We start from the raw sequence: 26,939 nt of genomic DNA, 5'->3' as shown, positions 1-26,939 counted from the left end.
TAAGAGAGAGTTAGCCAAAATCAAACCAAATTTTATTTTTCTTCCTGATCCAAATTTCAACCAGACAACTTATATTTTATTCTAATGTATAAATGTATCAAATTTTATCTAAAATGAAAATATAAGAGAAATTAATATATGTAATTAAAAGAAAATTTCAGTTTTGGTATTATATAGTTGTCATTTTGTGAGTTGGGTTACTTATATTTTCAAATTTCAATCGTAATTATAAATCTTTTATTTTTTAATAATTGTAGTAATTTTTTATCTGACGTTATATTACACACGTTAGCCTCAAATTAGTTTTGCAATGATGCAACATCAACATCACGTCGGGAAAAAAAAACTATAATTGCACAAAAGAATGATAATGGACTAAGATTAGAATTTAACATAGAAGATCAAAATCATAAAAAGACAAATATAAGATCAAAAAACAATTTTTCCTATAATAAATCAAGGTTACGTTTATTTTTTTATATATCTTTCACACGTTAGAAATTTTGTCGATATTGTTTTGATATTGGTAAATGATTCCTTTTACAATATTTGCTTTGCATTTGCTGGTACATGTAAAACAATTGAATCTTGTAAATCTTGCGTGGTTCATAAATATTCACGCGAATCGTGATTAATCAATCATTTTTTTTGTTGTATTCAGAAATTTTTTTTATGGATATTAAACTTCAACAGTAATAAATCGAGATCGAGATTTTGCAATCGTTCGACGTATGAAATATTTAAACTTAATGTAGAAAATCCTCCAAAACTCGATTCATTCCAAGAAGTTTGAGCTGAAACCAAAGAACCAACACGATTTACAAATTTACAATGAAAGAACAATGAATTATTTCAAGTCCTGTAAAACTCCTCAGAATCTGAGCCTATATATTTGAAGAAAGCAGAAACATGGAAAACCACCGTGCTGAATCCGATTCTGTGACATCTCGAAAAACATAAATGCCCTAAGCTTTTGCCGACAGAAGAAAAAAATCTCTTGTCACACACACGAGACTAAGCCGTAGACTTTGGGATTTTATACTGTTTCTTGAGGAACTGAGAAGCCTCTGAATCCTTCCTGTGGCACAGTATCCTTATAAGGGTCTTTGTATCAGCACCAAGTTTACCCCTGCCACCCCGCAGTTCTATCTCACCGGTAGATCTCAAGTCCTCGATCAATTCCCGTGTCTGAAATTAAAATTGAACGTCAGCTAAATAATAAGAGGGCTGAACCCAGAAATTCTGAGGAGGTGGCGAACACGTGCTACATGATTTCACTTCCACCCTAACAAGAGACTGACCTCGTTGCCATGTAGCTTTATAACTTGGCGAACACGTGCTACTTGATTTTCCACAACCCCACGAGGAAGTCCATCTCCCCCGGAGATAAAGAACTCCTACATATACACAACGTTGGATGTAAGATGAGTTTGAACATCATGCAGCTACAAACATTAATATAATGAAAGCGAGTTTATAGTCATTCTCATTAACTGGTGAAAAACTAGTAATTAAAACCTGAAGTAAAGCAGTAAAACTTTTACAAAGGCCAGACGGAATAAAATAGTATAAAGGAAAATAAACAAGAAATCGAAAGGCTCAAATAGTGAAAGTAACAACTTCTAGGATATACCTTTAAAACCTCCAAATCTTCTTCCAGTAGCTTAGCATCAACTAAAGTGAATATACGCTGTGGACCTCCATCTAATATAACTCGAAGTAGGCCATCCTGGTAAATAAAAGATGATGTCAAATGATAGTGTTACTAACAACTCTTGCAACAAAGATTGAAATGCAAATGACAAACCAGTGATGCCTGAAGGAGTCCTGTAACAACACGATCCCGAAGTGGCTCAATGATTATATCGCACAACTGATTGAGTACCTAAAGCAATAATCAAGCAACCTTATATGCATGGTCATAGACAAACAGTTTCTTATTGTCTATAATATTATAATATGTTTGGATACATGAGTTGGACGAGGGCAAAGACAGAGACAAGAAAATAGGCAAAAAAGTAGAAACTGATTTCCCTTGCATTTTTTTTTTTTTTTTTTTTTTTTTACCGAATCACGAAACGTATAAAAATGTTCCCAAAGTTTTCTCCAGGAAATTCGGTTTAGTTCAGCTTAACCTTAGGATATTGTCCCATAGGATATTGTCCCAATTGTGTTTCCAATAATCCACATTTATTCTTACATGGGGAGCATGATTTTCTCTATGGACCCACATGTGAGAATGGACCATTGAATGCAATCTTAGGGGTAATACCCTAAAGCTAGCATCTTATTAACAAGGAACTCCGTACATGGCCTTACTAAACTGATAAGATTAAACAAGTGAAACTGCCGCAGGTCAAGCATTCTGGAAATTGGCTGAAACTGTCTTTACATTGTCCATGTTTAACTATGGTTGAGTTATTACTGTACAAGGATAAACTACAGCCCAAAATAGAGAGTTGTGTTTACTGTAGATGCTGCAGTTTTAAGTTTTTGCTGAAAAACACTTGTCAACTTGGTAGTGTGACTAGAGTCTACAAATAAAAATAATGAAAAAAATAGAAGAGACAATTCAAGCGGCCAGAAATCATAAAAGTGACAGCAAATAAATATTTTATCACTTTGAATGACAATTATGAAAGTTGATTTCGCAGGTGACTGTAAACACAAAATTTGGCTTTGAAAGATGACAAATCATACCACATCAAGAGGTTCTATCAGAGTTTCCAACCGGGATTGAGTAACGCTGGGCTTATACAAACCATCAATGAACGGTTCTCTCAAATCCCAAAAAATAGTTTTGGTTCCTGCAAATGGAAGGATAAATTACAAGCTTCCAATGAATTAATTAGAAACCTTGAGATTTGAGAGGATGAGAACTGAAAGAGATTTACCAGTAAACTCACAAATTTGATCGATGGCTACATTTATGTCTTTTCTACTTCCATCAAATGTGTCCTTGGTGGAATTTCTCAATTCTGATTCCGTGTTCCTTTCTGCAAATGAAAAAGAGAAGTAAAGACCTCTCTCTACACATTAAACTTGGGTAACATTCTCAGTTTTGTTAAATTCCATCATAATTGGTAAAGAGTGTTTCACCAAAATCAAATTTTCAATTTTCTCAACAGTAATACTTAGTTCAGAAAGCTCTGGGATTTTAGGTTTTTTTTTTTGGATTTGAAACATTTAAGTCAAATGATTTCAAATCATAATAATCCATTGTGCTTTTTTGGATAGTATTTAAGTCTATGAGTTTAAATTTTTCTCCACCGTTTTATGCATGTGTCTCAACTATCAAGCATTCAAAAGGAATTCAAATCCACTAGAAATATAGTCGTTTGAAATCTATTATTGCAATCTCTAACACAAATCGAATCTCTCCATCCAAAGCACAATCTTGTATAATTGAACACAATTTTCTAGACAATCACAAATCAGCTGCATGCGAAGACCAAAACACTACTCTGTCGGAAAGAGATGGAGACTCACGATCACATATTTATGTATTGCCCTTTCACGAGCTGTCTTTGGTACAGAGCTTTGAAGGAATTGGGTCTGGTTTGGGTAGTTCCAAGATCTTCACATGACTTGTTTGCTTCAGATCTTTGACGCGATCTTGGCAGGGAGTTAGAATTTTTTAAACAGTGGCAGTTCATTGTATTTGTTGGTCAATCTGGATGAAACCTCTTAAAAGATTTTCGAGAACATAGAAGAGTCAACTCAAGAATGTAGGGAAAAGATTAGGTTCCGGGCATCTGGCTGGATTGGAAGCATTTAAAGTAAAGAATTTCTCGATTTCAGATTAGTGAGAGATTGAAATTATATTTGGAATCATTCAGAGTTTAAGAATTTCTCGATTTCAGATTTAGAGATAGACTTGAGTTATATTTGCTCTTGATATGATTATTGATTTGACTTTCTTATTCCCCTAGCGGATCCTTCTCCACTTTTTGTAACTATTAAATTTTAATCTTCTGATATATCGCTTTTTATTAAAAAAAAAAATATACTGGTGTAGAATCATGTAAATATAATTAAAGCGTAAAAAGTTGTTCAGGGATCAAATAGATGCATAATTATAAATGGCATACGACAACAACATTACGACAACTAAAAATTCAAAGAAAGTAGAAGCATGAAATAGCATTTGGATAGGTGATAATTTTTCAAAGCTATCAATAACTCGACAATAAATTCACAAATTCTGAATTGCTAATATTGGTAAGGAACTTCTATTGCAACACTGGAAGAGTTTTGTTCCCTTCATCAGCATCAAAACACGCTAGCATCAAACAACCAAAGCTAAAGGTTGTAAAATATGTACTTTAGAGCTCATTTTCAACAGTACACCTTTGAAATTTTTCAAGAAAACAATAAATTACTAACATATTTTAGCTCTATTCACATTGACCAAAAGCACGGAACAGTGTGCATCACTTACTTTGGCCATCGTGTTGCCTTTTCCTTGTCCATCGCTCCCAGATGCTATCTTCCAATTTACTCAGTTGACTTATTGCATACTATGGGTTCAGAAGTTTGCATCACAATTAATGAGACATGACATGACAAAATGTACCAAGAGTGATATACTCCATAAAGCATATGAGATCAAACAACCTAATGCCATAGACATGGAACACTTTGAATTAGTTCTATTAGAAGTTATTAGAAGGTTCAGAATAATCAGAAATAAAATCAGATTCACAAGCAGTGATACTTATAAGTTACTACTTCAAAAAATTCTTGATCAAATTTACACAGGTTCAAAATTTAAATCAGAAGTCAGGAGAAAAACATGTCGAAAACAATCACGTCATATAGTCAAGCATCCTAGGTCGGTAACTCCTATCATTATATTCATACAAAGATACTACAAACTAAAGACAACTTTTAGCTCAGGTTACTCCTTTACCATGCATCTTCAACTACTGTATCCTAAGCAGTTCAGAAACAAGAAATTTTGGCCTATACAAATTTGAATTTAATAAGTTATGAGTCTTTTCCCCAAAAATAATAAGTACCATTAACTTAAGAAGATGTGTACACAATTAGTCAGTTTAAGCTTTTCAAACAGGAAACTGCTCATTTGAATCTATATGTTTCCCATTACGATGTTGGGCAGCTACATATGCAAGTGTCTACCTTTTCTTTTGACTAGAACAAGAATTGAATCTTCTAAGATGACAGGTAAAACAAGCAGCTAGTTTCTCTAGCAAATAGAAAGATTACAAATTTAAAGAAAATCGAGAGCAAGGAAAATATGGTTGTTTTTCCCCATTCATTTCTTTTCACAACCAGCCATAGAAACCAAGACTTCAATACAAAGGTAGAAAATTTTAGCTTGAAACTCACAAAAAGGGTATTTAATTGAACACAGAGTGTTGACGTTGTCAAAATGTTGATTTCTCTAGGCTGTTTAACATCAGGCACCCTTTGATCTGCTAGCTCTTTCTTGACAAAAGCTTTAATTCCAGTTTCTTTGCTGTATCGTGTAAGAGCGGGCACGGTTGGAATTATATCTTCCATATCAGCTGTAAGATGAAATAAACAGAGCTATATTACAGCATAACAAAAACTTTTATCAGAGTTAATAAATATATCTACAAAATCAAGAAATGAACAAAGTTGAGCATGAAAGCATAAGTGCTCCAAATAGGTATTATAGGAAAATGATATAGGTGGATTTTACTTGATTTTCATATCATATTATGTCTCGTTGTGTTGCATTTATCATTTAAATTGCATTCATTTTGTGTTATTTTAGAGTAATTTATATCTTCGTGTTGCTCATGTGTTTAGTTGGTGAAAATGTTCGTGCAAAACTGAAGATCAAAAGGAGAAATTCGAGAGACCTCCGCCCGGGCGCACATTTATTCCTGCCCGGGCGCCTCCAAGATGTGAGAAAAAGAATTTGTGCGCGAGTCGTCCGCCCGGGCGGAAACTTACGTCCGCCCAAGTGCGTCAAAAGAAATGTGAAAAATAAAATCTGCGCAAGCCATCCGCCCGGGCGGAAACTTATGTCCGCCCGGGCGCGCTCGTTATTTTTGGAAAGATTTTTGGACGATTTCTTCCCTTAATTCTGAATGGGGAGGATATGGTAGGGAGTAGAGGCATGAAAAAAGGGTCATTCAGACTTAATTTCAGCAGCCGCACACAAGCTTGGAGAGAACTTTCGCGCTTGGAGTTGAAGATTCGAATATTTCCGGACGTCGTTCCTCGCATTTTCGTCACGCATAGTATTTCTAATCTAGTTTTTATCATTCAAACATTGTTTTGTTTATTTTAAATATGAATTCAAGTAGCTAACTCTACATATTTGTTGGGATTTAAGGGGATCCTACCCCAAACTTTGATATAATTAATTTACATATCGATTTCTGATTTATTCTTGATTATACTATTGTTTTTTCGTGTTGTTAGAGCGTAGCTAAAGTTGACAACGTTTTTATATTGCGAGTGAGTTCCAGAGAATAACTTGTGATAGGAACGAGTAGTATAATCCGTGGATCTACAATTTACATAGACATATGAAATTGGATACGCGCCGATAGTCATAGTCCGGTTGGGTGAAAACTAGGGGATTTAATAGATCGACATGCAATTCACTCTTGATAAATAATTAAAGACATCTAATTACTTCATTGAGTAGAATTCGTTTGGCATAGCTCGAGAGAGTGTTCAATTGAATAGGAAATCCTGTCGGAAGTATATAATCATTATCGAACGAATTAATTAATTAACGAGGGGTAGGTGAACCGATATTCCCAACAAATTCATTTCTCATTGAATTTTTAATCAACCATTTTAGATATTATATCTCATTAATCAATTCTTGAATATTTTTATTTGCATGTTTATTTGATCATAGTAGTAATAAAACAACCAATCAATTTTCGTTGCTAACGATTTAATAACTGAAAATAATAATTGTTAAATACAGTCTTCAGTGGAACGATACTCGTACTCACGTACATTATACTATTACTTGACATCATGCACTTGCGATAAAATTTGAGCATACAAAACCATATTTTTATTAAGGATTTAACAGTGCAAGTTTTGCTCGATCAGAAAACAAGGAGAAGCACAAGGATTTGATTAAAAACATGTAAGTGATTTCCAATCATTTTCACTACTATTAACCCTTCTATTAAATTTGCAATAAAATGAATGCTTTTGGAAGTTCAGTCAAATCAGATATGCTCTTCTTCATGATGCTTGATACTCTAAATAGAAATTAAAGAATATATGTTATAACTAAATTTAATATTATTAAGATTAAAATGAGTTTTTCAATATGATTTGATTGTTAATTAGACAGTTAGTTACTAATCATAGAAAAGATTTACCATCATATTTATCATAGCCAGTTGAGCATTTTATGATGGTTGTAGGTCTTTACAATGGAACAACTTAACTCCAGTGTGGTAATGATTTCTCTATTTTTGAATTCAACATTGTATCATAAGAGACGTGTCAATCAGCCACAATACCAGGAAATTTACTGTTGGAATATGAGGTTTTGGTGAAGACAAAACATACGACCCAGCTGAATATTTGCAGGGAGTTAATCTAAACCGAAAAGACTCTAAGCCGATACACAGAAAAGTCATCTCAGCCTAAGTGCTTCAGAAGATAACTGCTGTCTAAGTTCGGTCAATAGGAGAAACCAACTAAGATACATGAGTACTTGGAATCAATTAAGGATCTATCTTGACCGAAGATAATCAAAGATCAGACCCAAACTAAACTTTTTCAGTTAAAACAAAAAGTAGGGATAAAGACTAGTCTCTGAAACAAGAACGGTTAGTCAACATCTCAATATCATTGATAAGCCGTTGATGATTATTAAAGAAATTTTACAGAGATCGGGAACTTAATGCATTTAATGCTTGCTTATCCGCACTTAAGGAAAATAAACAGAGACAGCAAATCTGATGCAACATAAGGTTTCTTAGTAACAGTTGACCAACAGAGACGGTTTCCAAAAGAGGAAAGAAGGCATTACTATTAAAGAAAAGCAGAAGCAATCTAAGTATTGAAGATGTGAGGAACACACTGATACGACGAAGAGTGTTAGTGAGAGAATTTTTCAAAAATGCTCTCTTCCTCTTCCATCAACCCAGACTCTTAACCGACTGAGCTTTATCAATACACCTTCCACCGTCTACGGCGTCGGCCGTCGGCGGGCCCTCTCAAATTTCAATTTCAAATTTCAAATTTCGGATTTCCACCGTATTTCTCTTAATGTTGCGCTAACCAAGAGATAACAGGCTGGGATTCTCGAGCTTCTCCGATCCGGTATCTTTCATCGGTGGTCGACAATCTTCTTACAGTATATTCATTTTCGGAAGTTAGGAGTAGAGAGCTAATGGCCAGCAGATTCAGACAACTGGATAGAGAGGAAACAGTCAGGATCGAGTTTAAAATGTTCTCTTTCAGGATGGTTAAAGGAGGGTAGTCCATTCGGTGCTTCGAAAGAACTATGAATGCAAGCTATTTACTGGAATTGGATCGGGAGGAGGCTGGTTGGCTCAACTCAAAAATCAAGAACTTCATTATTAATTCCCAATCATGCTCGGACTTTTCTCGGTTCAGGGGTAGGAATGCGATAGTCACTCTACAGAGATTTGCTAATAGGAGAGGACGATTCCTAGAGATCTCAAGGTTTAACTCGTTGGGAAAGAAACAGATCATCATTGTGCCAAGCGGTTCCAACTCTCAAGGGTAGCTAAGAATCTCAATTATCTTCAATAAATTACTGGTAGGGAATGCTCAGAGGGGGAATGCCCCGAGGACGGAACAAGTAACTCGTGATCGTGGACAAGGCCCAACCAGAGTTGATTGTACCCATCAGGCAGTTTGGAATGAAGAAGGGATGCACTGCCGAGAACTAAAGAAGATCGAGAAGGACAGTGGAACGAATAGCATTGTAAGGAAATGGAAAGAGGCCCTGATTGTCACCAAAGGAAGAGCTAACGTCCCATGGGAAATTATTGCTGCGGCATTAGGCAAGGATGTTAAGAGGAGGATCGAAATTTATCCGTTCCAAGATAACAAAGCAGTTTGGTGGCCTGCAAGTCTAAAGGAATTCTCCTATTTTGCTCAACTGAAACGAGGATTCTTTGACAGTGGAGTTTCACTAGCTTTTCAGGAATGGAGTGCTGATATCAATTCAGTTGATACGGCTTACAAGTGTTGTAATAGTTGGATCAGGATATTTGGTTTATCATGGAATTTATGGACGCCTGACAATTTCAAAACTATTGGGGATCGATGTGGGGGATTGATGGAGATCAGCAATGATACGTTAACTTTCCGAAAACTAGGTGCAGCCAAGATAAAGGTGAAAGGAACTAGAGCAGGGTTTATTCAGAACAGAATGTCTATACTCTTAAATGGAGAAAGCTCGAATGTTACAATTACCGTTGATTCCTTCGATCTTAAGGCGTACGAATCTACACTAGACAAACTTATGCCCAAGCATTGATCAATGGCAAGCGTACAGCGGCAGGGTGGGGAAATACAAATATTCCCACGAACATCGAAGATAAAGGGGAGCCTACTTGTTGTCACAAGGGTAAGATGGGGGAAGACCAAAGGACTTCGCCTTCCATTTCAGCAAAAGCATGGGTATCAGGCAACTCAATGTCGGTTAATCATCGGATGGGAAGAAAGGTAAAAAAGATACTGAAACGGATTGTACCAAAAGTTATAGAGGACTTCAGACATTCTCCAATTCAATCAGTTTCCATCAAAGAAGTTGAGGACATGAACCTACTTAAGACTAACACCGATCCAAACAAGTTACTGCCATCTTACGGACACACCTACGGCAGAAGGAATAACAAACCAATCAACAAGGAGGTGGTGTTCACTGAAGACAGAGGGGGGTTGAGCATGGATGACTTGATCAAGGAGGATTTGAGCAAGACAGGGGAAATCGATCTTGATGATGAAGAGCATTATAATTTCGGTGAACAACAAGACAACAGTGGGGAAGACAATCTTTATTCTTCGGAGGATGGAAGCGAAATATCATCACATGCAGAACTCAATGACAATACCGTTACAGATGATGTGGAGACTCATGAACTGTTCACACAGGAAGATGAAATCTCTTAGCCTCTTCTAGAAAACACTAATCCTTTAGTGGGCAAGGTATTTTCCTGTTTCCATTCATCGAGTCTTAATCATTCTTTCAAACTTCACGCTTTTTTTCCCGCGTCTTTTTCTGCTCTGGGGTTTTCTAGTGGGTTGGTAGGAGGAGTGCAATCAGACACACATGACAAGTCAGGTTCCGAGAATCAAGCTTCCAAAAGGAACGTGGTGGAGGTCAGTTGTAGGGATGAAAAGGAAATTGGGAATGTGGAAACAGAGTACAACTCGAAGAAGGATTACAAAAAGATCTCGGGCAGCTTAAGCAGAGAATTGAGCAGGCTTAAATGGGGGATCAATTATGAGAAAGGTTCGAGTTCGAAGGGAGCAAACCGTTTGATATGAAGATATGCTCTTGGAACATTAGGGGGGAGGAAGAAGGGAACTAGTACAAACGGTTATTAGAAAGGAAAATCCAGACAACGTTGTGGTTTTAGAGACTAAGAAAATGATGGTTGATCGTTGCTTCGTTGCAAGTTTGTGGAAATCGAGATTCGTAGATTGGGTCACGTTACTGGCAGAAGGAAGATCAGGGGGAATACTTGTGATGTGGGATCCTAGAGTGGTCTCAGGTAACTGGCAATTTGATCGGGGATTTCTCAGTCTCTATTGAAATCAAGTGGAAAGATGACATCAATTGGTGGTTCACAGTAGTGTACGGCCCTTGCAAGCCAAGACAGCCAGATTTTTTCTGGGATGAACTAGCGGGTTTGAATTCCATTTGTGGAGAGAGGTGGTGCATAGGCGGAGATTTTAATGTGGTTCGTAACTTGAGCGAAAAAATGAACAGCAACTCATATACCACTAGTATGCACTGCTTTGACAATCTAATAGAGGAATTGAATCTGCACGACCCTTCTCTACTGAATGCTAAGTTCACTTGGTCCAATTTCAGGGCCAATCCAATTTGTTGCAGACTTGATAGGTTCTTCATATCAGGGGGATGGATGGACATCTTCCCTTCAATCAGACAGACGGTGCTACCGAGAATTACATCGGATCACTACCCTCTTTTGTTAGACACTGCGAGATTGAGATGGGGTCCTTCACCGTTCAGGTTCGAGAATGCTTGGTTGTCGCACCACAAATTCAAAATGAAGTCGCAGCATGGTGGAATACTGGTATCACACAGGGGTGGGAGGGTTTCAGGTTCATGAGTAAACTCAAACAATTAAAATTAAGTGTCAAAAAATGGAACGTTGAGGTCTTCGGTGATGTGAATGTCAGAATCTCGGAGTTGCAAAATAAAATTTCACAATTGGACGCGAGAGAGGAGAGGGGGAAATTCGTCTGAGCACCGAAGAAAAGCAAGATGTGAGCTGGAAACCTTAAACATCCGAAAATTTCAAATGGAGAGTCAAAAAGCGAAAGTGAAATGGCTCAAAGAAGGGGGCCAAAACACTAAGTTCTTCCACTCATTATTGACTGGCCGAAGGAATAGAGCAATGATTGAAAAGATAGAGTTGGAGGATGGGTCTTTGGTTTCAGAAGAAGAAGAAATTGAGAACAAAATTGTTGGTTTTTACAAAAATCTGTATAGGGCATCGGAAGGAGACGGTATGGGTATTGATGGGTTGGAGTGGAGGCCATTAGATTCGGTTGATGCAGAATGTTTGGAGGTTAACTTTTCGGAGGATGAGATCAAAGGAGCAGTGTTTGACTGCGATGGAAACAAAGCACCGGGGCCGGATGGTTTTACGTTGGCTTTTTATCAGAAAAATTGGGATACCGTTAAATCGGATCTTATGAAAGTGTTCGCTGAATTTTTTGAGGGAGGAATTGTCAATGCATCTACGAATGAAACCTATATCTGCCTTATACCAAAGATACAAGAGGCAATGAAGATTAAAGACTTTCGACCAATCAGTCTGACAACAAGTTTATAAAAATTTTGGCAAAAGTCTTGACAAACAGATTGAAGGTGGTGATGAGCAACACAATAGCGGAAAATCAGTTCGCATTCATAAAAGGAAGACAGATAGTGGATTGTTGTCTAATCGCCAACGAAGTTGTGGAGGAGTATAGAAGGAAAAAGAAGAAAGGGCGGATATTGAAAGTTGATTTGGAAAAAGCTTACGACAATGTGGACTGGAGATTTGTTGATTTTGTTCTTACAAAGAAAGGGTTCGGAAAAAAGTGGAGGAAGTGGATTAAGGGATGCACCTCTAATGCTTCGTTCTCGATTTTTATCAATGGAAGGCCGCGGGGGAAGTTTAAAGGGGAGAGGGGTCTCAGACAAGGAGACCCTTTATCTCTTTTACTGTTTAATCTGGTTATTGATGGTTTGGGGCGATTAGTCGACAAGGCCAAGGCTGAAAATGTTGTAAGAGGACTTGTGGTTGGGAGGGATAAAATCGAAATTTCACACATCCAGTTTGCTGATGACACGCTATTCATTGTACAATCTGAAAGCCATTTGCTGGAAGTGGTGGGCTTATTGAAATTGTTTTGTATGAAATCTGGTCTCAAAATAAACTTCGAAAAAACCTCAGTTTTAGGTTTGAATTACTCGGCTGACGATGTTGACAAAGTGGCAAGAAGTATTGGGTGCAAGAAAGAGCAATGGCCGATTAAGTATCTTGGGGCACCTTTGGGAGGTAATCCAACGAAAATGGAATTCTGGGAACCCGTGATTACAAAAATGTCTAAAAAATTAGCAAGTTGGAAAAAGTCATTCCTATCAAGAGGAGGCCGGTTGACTTTGATTAGATCGGTCCTAAGTGCCATGCCAACTTACTTTATGTCCCTCTTCAAGGTACCTACTCGAGTGGCAAAGCTTATGGAAAAATTGATGAGGGACTTTTTGTGGGATGAACCCGACGGGGAGACGCACTCCCATGTTGTCATTTGGGAACAAGTGTGCAAGCCGAAAGAAAGAGGAGGTCTTGGTTTAGGGAACATTCGGATGAGAAATTTGGCGCTTTTAGGCAAATGGTGGTGGAGATGCGCGGTGGAACATGAACCTATGTGGAAAAAGGTTTTGGCAAGCATTTACGGGAATCAAGATAATGGAAGCGACGTAAAGTTGGTGAAGAACTCGACTTTTAGAAGCCCATGGAAGTTTATTTCTCGTTCTTACTCGACTTGTCACCAGTTGATTGGCCCGGTGCTTAAGGAGGGGAATTTCTTACGTTTTTGGGAGGATAGATGGGTGGGTGTGGTGTCCTTTAGAGAGTTGTTTCCTAATCTCTTATGTCTTTCACTGTCGACTAACAAGCCAATCAACCACTTCTATTCTATTTCCGACTCTCAGGGTGTATCTAACTTTCAGTGGGATGTGAGGTTCAGAAGAGGGTTAAACAACATAGAGTTGGGAGAGTTCAGTGACCTATTAGGTGTCTTAGACTCAGTTAGGTTGTGCGTGGGATTAGGGGACGTTCGGGTTTGGTTAGATGATCCTTCTGGTGTTTTTTCTGTGTCATCTCTTTATAACTCTTTCTTCTCGGACAACTCAATAAATGTTTTCCCATACTATTCTAACATCTGGTAAGTACCTATACCACCAAAGGTAAAGGTGTTTTCTTGGATTGTGGCTTTGGGTAAATTGCAGACTTGTGATGCGGTGCAGAACGACTGTCTGGCATTATATTATCACCATAGTGGTGTACTCTATGCAAGGAAGCTGACGAAGACCAAGATCATATTTTATTGCATTGTTCATTTGCGACTAGAATCTGGAACAAAGTTATGCGTCACCTGGGATTCGAGTGGATTTTCCCAAGAGGATCGAAAGACTTGTTCATAATGGAGCCGGGCTTCCTTAAGGGGAAGGGACTGCATACATTTTGGTATATAGTCGTACATTGCATCTTTTGGTCTATCTGGTTGGAGCGGAACAGTAGAATCTTCAGGGAGAGAGAAGACTCGTGGGAAGACTTATGGGAGAAAATCAGATTCAGAGTGGCGACATGGACAATCAATATACCACAATTTCAGCATCTGACGGTCTCGGACCTTGTTAGGGATTGGAGTTTTATCTATTGCTAGCTAACTTTTGATAAAATGCTATAGGGTTACTACTGTGGAAGCATGAATTCTATGTAATGTGGACCGCTCATCCACTAAAGTTGTAACAACCTTTTATAATATATTAAATCATAGTTTCTGATAATAAAAAAAAGTATTGAAGATGTTAAAAAATAATCGGGCAATCATTCGAACATTAATAAAATCCACAAACATCTGCATTCGCTATTTAAAGAATTAAAGACACTCAGATACTTCCAAATCAGACCATTTTGAGGGTCACAGTTGCCTAAAATGATTGAGAGATTATGTCTTAATCAAACTCCGTTGGTATCTTTTGTACTTGAGACACTTATCAAAAGAGAGTTAATTCTTAGGTTGAGCGAGATATGCCAAACCAAAGTTATTACAGACGAGTATCTATAAGCTGATAACCTAAGAGTTTCGGTTGAGAGGAGATCAGCTGAAATGGATGCTACATTGAAGTGGAAACCAAAGTCTTCTATGTGGAGCCCGTTCCACCATTCAAAGAAGAAAGAAAGAGAAGAATTTACCATTTGAACAATTATAAAAAACTCTTGTATACTCGTGCATTTGTTTCCTGTATTTATTTATTTTTATTTTATTGTCATGGCCGAATAGCGTACACACACTGCTCACTAAAATGAATCACCTCATTAAATAAGTTGTCTCTGCACTTATTCATCACAAAAGTTACTTTCTTATTCAATCAAGATTGAGAAACTTAATTTTGGTTATTAAGTTAAACAAAATATTTCGGAGAATCATTTAAAATAATATAGACAGTTCCGACATTTACAATCGATATACCAGTGAATATGATTGGATAAAAAAGTTAATAAACGAGTGATAAGGATGGCATGATATAATTTCAGTACTTCAAAAATTGGTTCAGATGAAACTCTCAATGACTGGATAAAAAATCACGTTGAACGAACAAACAAACTAAAAGACAAGCTGTTAAATAAATTCCCCAAGTCTCAACCAATGAGAATAGGAGGAAAATAAAATTCTTGGACCACCATCAGAGCAATTTAACTCATGAATAAATTAATTCAAGAAATCATTTATACAGATATAAGCCACAAAAACCTTGTTTTGTGTAACAATCCATGGTTTAAGTAGAAGGAAAAACAAAATGATTTAAGTAGAAAAGGACATAGTTCAATAGTAAACTGACAACATCAATTTGATAAGAATGTAAAAGTCGTATTCACTATGTAGTTTAAACAAAATAATTGCATAGTTATGGTCTTCTTCACAAAACAATTGCTAAAGAAACCAATTCAAGTAGCAAAACAATCAAACATTTGACATCATGTATATGAGCACTGAATTACCTAGGCTGTCGAGAATATTTTTTGTGTAGACTTGGAATGCATTGTCGATGCCACGAAAAAGGCAACTCAGCTCCCCTGACCTCATTGGAACTTTAAGAGCAAAGAATTGATCAACCGTCTGTGAAGAAAATATAGAATTGGTTTCAACTTGAGTTGTCCATACATTTCTCGAAAGAATAAATGTGTCAACAACTAGAATTACAGGATATATCCTACTTTCTTTCTGATAATTAACACACAGATAAGGACACTATTCAATACTTTCTACAATTGATGAGGGCCAGAAAGAGTCAATAAATGACTTGGAAGACTAGGTCTAATTGTCTTTGGATTGACAAAGAAAAAAGGAATGATTCACACTACCATTAATTAAGTCATTTAAATATGTAAAAAAAACATCATTCAATAAAGAGAAAAATGGAAAAGGGATCCCATGAACATCTGTCGATAATTTTGGTTGATAGGATTTTGGTAGAATTAAATTTGGTAAGATATGATTTGTTTGAATAATTTTCTATATTTCTCTCATGTTTAGATGAGCCTTTGTACTACAATTTAATTCAAAAAATTTAATCATAAAAATCAGGCTTTCTCTCACTGTTCTATCGTTACTTTATGGTATCAAGAGCCAGCCCAACAGGGCTGTGATGGTGAGCTCTGGCTCAGGACTGACTGGCTGTGGAGGTCCAACCGGTGGCAGCAGCATTTCAAGCTGTTCAGGAGCTGCTGTTTCAGATGGAATCTCACAATCTCCTTCAAATCTTGCTCTAGCCGATAATTCCCTTCAAATTACAATTCATAAACTCAATGGAAAAAATTATTTCGAATGGCCTCAATCTGTGCGCCTTGTGATCGATGGCAAAGGAAAATTAGGCTATTTAAAATGGTGAAATACAGCCACTGGCATCCACCAATCCCAACTATAAACAATGGAGATCAGAGAACTCTTGGGTCACGGCATGGCTAATTAACTCCATGGATACTTTCATTGGCAAACCATTTATGTCTCTTCCTACCGCTTGTGATGTTTGGGAGGCTGTCTGTGATACATACTCCGACATGGAAAATTATTCAAAGTTATATGAATTGACTACTCACATGTGGCATATACACCAAAGCAATTGTGAAATACAGTAGCATATACACCAAATTAGGCTATTTAAATGGTGAAATACAGCCACTGGCATCCACCAATCCCAACTATAAACAATGGAGATCAGAGAACTCTTTGGTCACTGCATGGCTAATTCTTTTTCGATAGGAAACTATAAATTTATTAGAATAATAATAATTCATATTACAGAGCCCGTGGATGAGCAATCCACAGTCCATCCACTGATTGACTTACTATAACAAATTCATGAGTAAATAAAACACCAATCCCTAATTAGGTCGGATAATAGTAAATGTCGAAACACCGGCACACTAGTTGTCCATTTTGCAACTCTAAATCTTAATTTCTCCCATAATTCTTCGAACGAGTCTTCTTTGTCGCTGAAAATTCTGTTATTGCGCTCTATCCACGTCGTCCAAAATGTGCAATGTACGATGATGTACCAGAAAGTCCTGTTTCCCCTTTCAGTGAGTATTCCGTTCTCCATGACGAACAAATCTCTCGAGAATTCTGGAAAAACCCACTCGAATCCCAGGTGTTGCATAACCTTGCTCCAGATGCGTCTCGTGAAAGAACAATGTAGCAGCAGATGTTCTTGATTTTCCTCACTTTGCTTGCATAAGCTGCACCACTGTGGGCTTAGAGCACTACTTGGTTGTCTCTTCTGTAACCTGTCACAAGTTTGCAATCTTCCCAAAGCCACTATCCAAGCGAAAACCTTTACCTTTTGTGGGACCAGGTACTTTCCAGATGTTAGTGAAATAAGGGAAAGACAAAGTATTAGAATTGTTAAAGAAAGAATAGTACAGAGAACTGACAGAGAAGACACCCGATGGATCCCCTAACCAAACCCTGACATCGACAGAACCCACACTCAAAGAAACTGACTCTAAGAGACCTAGAAGGGAAGTGTACTCACCCAACTCGACATCATTCAACCCTCTTCTGAACCTCAAATCCCATTGAAAAAATAAAGAACCCTGACTATTAGAAACCGAGTAAAATCGATCAACAGGTTTATTTGAAGACGAGGATAGAAGGAAAAGGCGTGGAAAACGCTCTTTGAAAGACAACCACCCACCCAGCTATCTTCCCAAAACCGCAATAAGTTCCCTCCCTTGAGCACCGTGCCAATCAAGTTTTGACAAGACGAGTGGGACCGAGAAATAAACTTCCAAGGGCTTCTGAAAGTGGAGTTCCTCTCCTCCCGTAAATCCCAACCGTTATCTTCAAAACCGTAAATGCTTCCTACAACTTTTTTCCACATCGAATCTTGTTCTACCGTACATCTCCACCACCACTTCCCTAGCAATTATTTATTTCTCCTTCGAACACTCCCCAATCCTAATCCTCCCAATTCTTTTGGTTTGCACACTTGGTTCCAATTTACAACATGGCAATGAGTCTCCCCGTCTGCACCGTCCCACAGAAAATTCCTCATTAAAGTTTCCAATTGCTTTGATACGCGTCGAGGGACCATGAAAAGTGACATGTAATAGGTAGGCAGTGCGCTTAGGATCGCTTTAATCAACGTTAGTCGCCCGCCTCTAGATAAGAATGCCTTTTTCCAATTTGCCAGTTTAGCAGACATCTTCGATACCACAGGTGCCCAAAGTTCAGCTTTCATGGGGTCACCTCCCAATGGTGCCCCCAGGTATATCATCGGCCACTTGTCTTTCTTACAACCCACCACTTCCGCTAGACCGTCCACCGCGCCATCAGATCGATTCAATCCCAATAAAGAACTTTTTTCGAGGTTTACTTTGAGTCCAGATTTCGAGCAAAATACTTTAAGTAATTCAACAACAGTCAACAAGTGGCTCTCATTTTGGACGAGGAACAGAGTGTCATCCGCAAATTGTATGTGAGAAATTTCTACCTTGTCTTTCCCAACCTCAAGTCCCCTCACCACATTTGTCATTTTATCCGAATCAACCAATCTTCCCAACCCATCAATCACTAAGTTGAACAAAAAACGTGATAAGGGGTCTCCTTGTCTGAGTCCCCTTTCCCCCTCGAACTTCCCCCTCGATCTACCGTTGATAAAAATTGAGTATGAAACATTTGAAACGCAACCCCCGATCCACTTCCTCCACTTTACCCCAAACCCTTTCTTTTGAAGCACGTAATCTAGGAATCTCCTGTCCACGTCATAAGCCTTTTCCAGATCAACTTTCATGATCCAACCTCTTTTCTTTTTCCTTCTGTATTCCTCCACAACTTCGTTCGCTATTAAACATCAATCTGTTATCTGTCTACCTTGAATGAAAGCACATTGATTTTCCGCCACTGTTTTGCTCATCACTTTCTTCAATCTATTGGTCAGCACCTTGGCCAAAATTTTATACAAACTTGTGATTAGACTGATTGGCCTGAACTCTTTAATCCTCGTTGCCTCTTTTTTCTTCGGGATCAAACAGATGTACGTTTCATTCGTTTTTCCATTGACGATACCGTCGTTGAAAAATTCAGCAAACACTTTGAATAGGTCATTTTTAATCGTGTCCCAACACTTTTGGTAAAAAGCTAAGGTAAAACCATCCGGCCCCGGAGCTTTTTCACCCTCACAATCAAACACCGTTCCTCTGATCTCCTCCTCCGAGAAAGGCTGTTCCAACTGCTCGGCCTCCATCAAAGTTATTGCCCTCCATTCCACCCCCTCTAGACCCGATCCATCCCCTTCAGATTCTTTATATAACTGCTTATAGTACCCAATGATCTCATTCTCAATCTGTAACTCATCTGCGATCAGAGACCCATCGTCCAACTCTATCTTTTCTATCGTCGCTCCGTTCCTTCTGTTCTTCAAAAGAGAGTGACAGAACTTAGAATTTTGGTCCCCGTCTTTCAACCATTTTACTTTTGCCTTACGGCTTTCCATCTGCAGTTTTCGAATGATCATTGTCTCCAACTCGCATCTCACCTCTCTTCGCGTCTCATTAAGTTGTTGTGACCACACTCCTTCCACCTCTCGCTCATCTAACCGATTAATCTGATTCCGCAATTCTGAAATTTTGTAGTCTAGATTTCCAAAAACCTCTCTATTCCATTGTTGAACCTTATTTTTTATTTCTTTGAGTTTCATCATAAACTTGTAACCCTCCCATCCTTGAGTGTTCCCACTGCCCCACCATTCTGCAATAGATTATTTAAAATTATTATGCATCAACCAAACATTTCGAATCTGAATGGAGATGGCCCCCATTTCACCCTTGTGGTGTCAAATACTATCGGATGGTAATCAGAAGTTATTCTCGGCAACGTTGTCTGTCTGTAAAAAGGGAATAAGTCCTTCCACCCCCCGGAAATAAGGAATCTATCTAATCTGCAACAAATGGGATTAACCCTGAAGTTTGTCCAAGTGAACCTCGCGTTTAGCAACGGGGGATCATGCAGACCCAAATCCTCGATCAAAGTATCAAATCAATGCATACTCGTGGTGTAAGTGGTGTTGTTCAACTTTACACTCAAGTTCCTGACAACGTTGAAATCTCCGCCGACACACCAATTATTCTCACAAATGGAATGCAAACCTGCAATTTCATCCCACAGTAAGTCTCTTTTCCTTGGGTTGCATGGACCGTAAATGGCTGAGAACCACCAATTAATTCCTTCTTTCCACTGTATTTGCACCGAAACAGAAAAATTCCCAATGAGATTGTCGCAAACTTGAATCACTCGGGGATCCCACATAACTAGAATACCTCCTGATCGTCCTTCCGCTGGTAGACTGACCCAATTCACAAATCTGGATTTCCATAAGCTTGCCACAAATCGACGATCCACTCCAATCTTCTTCGTCTCTAACACCACCACAATATCGGGATTTTCCTTTCGAATAACCATGCGCACTAGCTCCCGCCTTCTCGCTGACCCTCCCCCTCTAATATTCCAGGAGCATATCTTCATAAACAACGTCTTGAAACCCTCGAAGACGATCCTTTCTCATAGTTGATCCCACATGTCAACCTACCAAGCTCTCTGCTCAGTTTACCCGATGATTTACTCATTCCAATAACATCTGTTGAGGCAGTGCCCCTTTCCGGAAGATTTGTCATGTCTTTTAAGTGCGGCAACCTTTCATCACCTTTGTTAGTGTATCCCTCGGAACCATGCTTGATCATTGAACTTGATTGGCCCCCTACTCCCTCCCCCAAACACCCAGTGGACAACCCCAACGCGCAGAAAGATGCAGGAAGAATAGAATTGAGTGTGAAAGAATGATTAAAACCCGCAGATTGAAAACATGAAAGTACCTTGCCCACTAACAGTTTGGTGTTATCGAGGATGGATGGCCGCGGGATGTGCTTTGTTTTTTCCTCTTGAAAGAACAACCCTTTGATGTCCAATCCGTCTGCGTCATTATTTCTCAAGGACTCCGTTTGAGAGGAAACTTGACTGGCCGTGTCACTAAACTCAAATTCATCATCCAGTACGTCGTCTCTGAATCGTTTTGGATTTTATCTTCGAATTCTTCGGGATGAACCTCCCTTGTATTGCTTGATCCGTCCCTGTTCAGGTTATTGGCTTGGATTTGTCCCTTGTCCTCATTAAAATCAGAAGCTTCTTTGTTAGCTGATGTAGCTTTTCTGCGATAAATCTTTCTGTAGGAATGCAATACCGAATTATGACCATTATCACTCTTCCGTGGACTCAAGTCTTCGTGTGCTCTATTGGATAGTGAATGGATAGGAGATCTTCTGACGTCATCGATTTGTTTGGGTGAGATACTTTGTATGATTTTTCCCACCTTCCTTCCCATTGTTTGAGGTGCTGGTAATAATTCAACTGAGTGGCCTTCATCTTCTTTGGCCTTCTGCTGATTGCTCAACCCTTCTTCAATCATTACATTGTGGAAGAGTGGTGGTTTGTCGGCTTTCTCCATAGTCCTGCATGTAGCTGAATTCCCCCAACCTGCCATATTCCTCTTACCATTAACCACTATTTGAGCGTAAGTCTGCTTTGCGTAAATCTCGTAGGCGTTGCTATCAAAAGTTTGAGTGCTAATTCTGAGTTCTATATTAACCCCGTTGAGAGGAATTGAAAATCTGTTGATGAACCCATCCCTGTTTCCTTTGACCTTAATCTTTGCTGCCTCTAGGTCTCGGAAGACGCCTTGTATCATTGCTAACCTCCAGTAGTCCCCCGCAAAGTGCCCCGATCGCTTTGAAGTTATCCAGCGTCCATAAGTTCCAAGGTAACCCCGATATTTTAATCCAGCTATTGCAGCACTTGATGACCGAATCTGCTGAATTGATGTCTGGCCTCCATTCCGCAAAATCTAGAGCCACTCCATAATCGAAGAATCCTCTTCTCAATTTGATGTAATGCGAGAGTTCCTTTGTATCTTGTGGCCACCAAACCGCTTTGTTAGCTTGAAACGGATGTACTTCGATCCTTCTGTTGACGTCTTTCCCTAGTACCATTTCCACTTGTGACCACGGTACGTTGACCCTGCCTTTAGTGATGATGATGGCTCCGTTCCAGTCTCTCTCCATAGTTTTCCAATCGCTGTCCTCCGTAGCCTTGTATGCATCTTGACTGAGAATCTGTTCTTCCTTCTGAACTAACTTCAGGGTAGCTTTGTCTCTGATGATGGCTTTACCATACTCATTCGGTTTCTGATCCATTCTCTGTGATTTCCCGGACTGTGATTTTGTGAGGATATCTGATATCCTAATCCATCCTAGAGCCTTTAGACCACGTGGCATGATGATGTTCTGCTTCTTCCCTGTTGAACTGTATCTTGAAATCTCTAAAAACAGGCCTCTTCTGTTAACAAAACGCTGGGCAATGACTGTTGCACTTCTGCCCCTAAATCGATTAAAATCCACGCTTGGCTGTGGCTCGAGAATAAAATGTCTGAGTTTAGAGCTGACCCATCTCGATTCCTCGCAATCTAGGACCAAAATATAGCTTGCATTCCTTGTTCTTTCACACCACCGAATCATCGAGCCTCCATTCACCAGTTGTAAGGAAAACGACTTAAACTCGATCTTAACCATTTCCTCTCTTACCATTGGCTTAACAGACTGGGACATCATTCCAATGGCTAAGACGACGAGATAGTGAATCGCCGATCCAGTAGGGCGGCGCTCCAGGGAAGCGAAGAGAGAATAGGCGGAAAAGGTGAGCAGGTTAGAAAGGTGAAAGGGGGACAACCGTCGACGGCCGGCGCCGGTAGTCGAGGGAAGGACGATCGATGATTTAAGGGTTGAAGGTAGTGAAAGAGCAGAGAAGGAAAGCGATGGAAAAGTCACTGCATGGCTAATTAACTCCATGGATACTTTCATTGGCAAACCATTTGTCTCTTCCTACCGCTCGTGATGTTTGGGAGGCTGTCTGTGATACATACTCCGACATGGAAAATTATTCAAAGTTATATGAATTGACTACTCACATGTGGCATATACACCAAAGCAATTGTGATCTCACCACATGTTATAATCAAATGATGTTGATTTGGCAAGAGTTAGACCTCCTTGATGCTGAAGAGTGGAAGAGAGGTAAAGATAGTGCTCGTTTTAAAAAAAGAGTTGAAAGAAGTCGGATGTTTGTCTTCCTCGCAGGTCTAAACAAGGATCTCAATCAAGTTTGATGTCGCATCCTTGGAAGACAATATCTTCCCAGCATTCATGAGGCCTTTTCTGAAATTCGGCGCGAGGAAGCACATCGCCATGTGATGCTACCTCGAATGTTGACCGCAATGGAGCTAACCAAAAATATGGTGTAAGAAGTGTAACAAGCCGTGGCATACAGTGGAAACTTGTTGGGAATTCATGGTAGACCTGCTCATTTTAAGAAGAAATCTGGAGGCTCCAATAGGACTGGTCGTGCTCTTCAAACAAGTAGTGAGGACTCCGAGCAACAATCTTCTCTTTCAGAATTGGTTGCTTTCACTAAGAATCACTCGAGCGCTGTCGAAAATGTTCAACTCTCACCTAGGAAGTTCCAATCCCTCTTGCTCTATTGCCCAAACAGGTACATCTCCCTTAGAAAATGTTGCTACTTCAAGGTCAAACACCTCTTGGATATTTAAAGGGTACACCGGGCAAATAATTGTCTTTGAGAAGAGCTAAAAAAAAGGAGATTGAAGTATAAACAGATCCAAAATGGGCATGTTCAATTACATACAAAAGATCAACATCGGGATATTTCACTTTTTTATGGGGGAATCTAGTAACTTGGAGAAGCAAGAAACAAAGCATTGTAGCTAGAAGTAGTGCAGAGGCTGAGATGGCTCAAGGTGTGTGTGAGGCTCTTTGGCTAAAAAGAGTTACGGATTATTTGAAAAGAATAGTAAAACTTCCAATTAAATTATTTCGTGACAATAAGGCTTATATCAACATTGTTCATAATCCCGTTCTGCATCAAAGAACCAAGCATATTGAAATCGACAAGCATTTCATAAAAGAGAAGCTTGAAGAAGGAGTGATTTGCACTCCATTTGTTACAAACACGTTACAAGTAGCAGATGTCTTGACCAAAAGGCTCTCAAGACAACTCTTTGAAGACCAAGTCAGCAAGTTGGGCATGATTGATATTTTCGCACCAACTTGAGGGGCAGTGTCGATAATTTTGGTTTATTTTAAATAAGATATTAGATAGGATTTGGTAAGATATGATTTATTTCTAATTTTGTTAGGATTATTTTATGTATTTCTCTTATTTAGTTGAGCCTTTGTACTACAATTTAATTAAGAAAATTTAATGGAAAAAAATTAGGGTTTCTCTCACTGTTCTATCGTCACTTTAACATCCATAAAAGTGACTTCCGCACCATCAAGATGGCCTCAATACTTTTTTCATTTGTCATTGCAGCATACAGGAAAAAAATTCAAAAGAACATGTGGTACAACATAATTTCATCATTAAGAATTAATCTTTGGGATAAAATTGATCCTAACCACCAACCAGAAAATAAACATGGCAGACAAATAAGAGCATGATAGCATGCAAACCTCCTCGACAATCCTGTAGACTTCAACAATTGAACTTCCGTGCCTTTGCTGAGTTGAGACTGGGGTCCAATGCTGGAATAGAGAAATAAACATTAGTTTTCAAACAGAACCAAAGTTTCAGAACTATGATAGTTGGTCTGAATAAAAAAACAAAGTTACAATTAAAAATAGCTAAACATTCCAATCATTCAGTAAACTGATAACTGAGAAAAAAAACTGAGCACTCCAGCAGATCGATGTGTCCACAAGCTACATTGGCTTTGGGTCTAGTATGACACGTCAATTGTTCTCACCAGGCTAATGGACACTGTTCTAAAAATCAGCTTAGGCGGCGGCTAGTCGCTAGGTGGCAGCCGACCGCCTAGAAAAAGTTCTAGTCGGCAAGGCCATCTAGGCTGTTCTAGGCGGCCCTAGGAGGTTAGGGCCTTTATTTTTATTTATTTTGTTTTTTAAGAAAAAAATTGGTCTTTTAATTTAAAATAAAAATCCAATCAAAAAATGAAAGATAATTTTTTTATAGTCCTTAAACCAAGTCCAATAAAAAATGTGATTTGTTGGCTTGTCCTAACACATCAAACGTCATCTTCGTCTGCGATCTAGAGTGAGAAAACTTCACGATCACAATGATGATATTGAGTTAATTTAAACAATAATTTAATATCCTAAAACAAAAAAAAAATCATCTTATTTTTCTACTAGTCATGTTCTTCCCGCTATCAAACAATGGTTTAATATCATAAAATAAAAATAAAAAATAATTTAAAGATGTTAATGTATCATGTATTAATGTTACTAAATATTATAAAACTAATTTAAAAAAACCGCCTAGGCGGCTAGATGTTAGGCAGGATGTAGCCGCCCGTCTCGTTAGAACACTGCTAATGGATGAATAATTCATGACAATAATTTTTCCAGGTGAAAAATTTTAACCTCACAAAACACTAGCGCTGTTGAAAAAACATCAATATTATTGACACAATTCATTCTGTAAGCAACATTTCTGAGAAAAGGTATCAACTTGACAATATATTTTTCATTGTTGAGTGATTTTACCAACCAAGACTAGGAAAAGAATGTATAGAGATATATCTCATAGAAAACAATCACCTCTTTATATAAATATAGTCTGAATTACTCTATTTTTTTTATATCAATTCATTTGTTACTTGATTTATTATTGTGCTCGCAACAATGGAGCACCTTATCTTCCAATGCTTCAACCCTCACGTCTGTGTGGTTGCCATCTTCCAGGCTGGACCAATCGTTGCAACCACAATTATAAATCAAGTAACAAAAAATTGATAAACCAAAAAATAGAGTAATTCGGATTATATTAATATAATGAGATAAATTTTCTCATAGATCTATCTTTTATGCACTTTCCATAGCCTTGGCAAGTAAAACCAGCCAACAAAGAAAATAACATAATGCTTGACCATCTCAAGCACCCCCCCCCCCCATAAAGCCCAGGTCCGTAACAGTCAAACATTAATGTATGTTACCTCCTGCTGAAAAGCTCGCTCGACCCAATTTAAAATTCTCGCAAGCTGTGAATTAACCCAGCGCAGTACCAGTGTGCCAGATATGGTCTCAATCTGAATAAAAAAGTGAAATATAGTAAATCTCATCTCCAAAGGCTCTTTAGTCAAGAGAAAATTATAAAATAACAGAAGCGGATTGGTTGCTTTATGCCTTGTCTAATTCAGAGAGGCGCAATCACTAACAATTTAGCTTGGTTTCTCAAGGAATTTACCTAAACCCTACTAACAATATACACAAGTCAAATGATTAATTTACAAAATAAAAAGTTATACTGGTCCAACACTCATGCAGTTAAATTAGTTCATTGAATGATAAAATTATCCTATGTTCGGTGCTTGATTCATCTCATTACAAAGGCAAAGCAATAATTCCCAATCCTGCCATCTACTAGAACCAAAGTTTTAAGCAGAATATTTACTTCAGCTAGTGCTAGTCCATACACTTTCTTATATACCTACAGATAGCTAGCCAAGTCACAATTTGAAGTTGTCCTTCAATTCATTTTAAAACTTGTCCAAGGACTCTTTCTTTATTATTATCATGTATCTAGGTAATTGTTTACATTGTTCATTCTCTCTCTTATTCTTACTTTTTTAGGATTTCTTCACACAAGAATGACAGAGTTCCATTCATATTCTCAGTCATCTGAGGCCAGAATCTAATAGAAAAATTCCTCTAAAATATCAAATATTTGAAAAGCATCTATCTGCATTTCCAGTCGGTCCATCCAATCCCTCCAACTAAAATTCAAAGACTCGACACACTATGGAGCCAGGAGTGACAAATTCTGATGTTAAATGGACTGAGTAGATTAGCCTAAAACTAAAAGCCCTGGAT

The 26,939-nt window shown here is 38.3% G+C and overlaps 1 protein-coding gene across 2 annotated transcripts in view; it reads right to left on the bottom strand.

Annotated features, from left to right (window-relative positions):
* Window positions 1-774: 774 nt before the first annotated feature.
* The window catches only part of LOC140809607 (protein unc-13 homolog), a 44,122-nt gene continuing 17,957 nt past the window's right edge, over window positions 775-26,939 (bottom strand). For both annotated transcript variants that reach the window (XM_073167296.1, XM_073167295.1), the window contains exons 16-26: window positions 26,063-26,155; window positions 24,561-24,632; window positions 15,486-15,603; window positions 5,353-5,531; window positions 4,442-4,520; window positions 2,895-2,996; window positions 2,701-2,807; window positions 1,808-1,885; window positions 1,634-1,729; window positions 1,302-1,397; window positions 775-1,188 (exon numbers count right to left, since the gene is read on the bottom strand). In XM_073167296.1, the coding sequence (XP_073023397.1) occupies window positions 1,015-1,188; window positions 1,302-1,397; window positions 1,634-1,729; window positions 1,808-1,885; window positions 2,701-2,807; window positions 2,895-2,996; window positions 4,442-4,520; window positions 5,353-5,531; window positions 15,486-15,603; window positions 24,561-24,632; window positions 26,063-26,155 (1,194 nt within the window). In that variant the 3' untranslated portion in view covers window positions 775-1,014. The remainder of the gene's footprint in view (window positions 1,189-1,301; window positions 1,398-1,633; window positions 1,730-1,807; window positions 1,886-2,700; window positions 2,808-2,894; window positions 2,997-4,441; window positions 4,521-5,352; window positions 5,532-15,485; window positions 15,604-24,560; window positions 24,633-26,062; window positions 26,156-26,939) is intronic.

The sequence above is a fragment of the Primulina eburnea genome, chromosome 13 (genome assembly GCF_022965805.1).
Source record: "Primulina eburnea isolate SZY01 chromosome 13, ASM2296580v1, whole genome shotgun sequence".
In the NCBI taxonomy this organism is placed as follows: domain Eukaryota; kingdom Viridiplantae; phylum Streptophyta; class Magnoliopsida; order Lamiales; family Gesneriaceae; genus Primulina; species Primulina eburnea.
The sequence above is the reverse complement of the archived record's forward strand: the minus strand, read 5'-3'. Positions and strand labels throughout refer to the sequence as shown.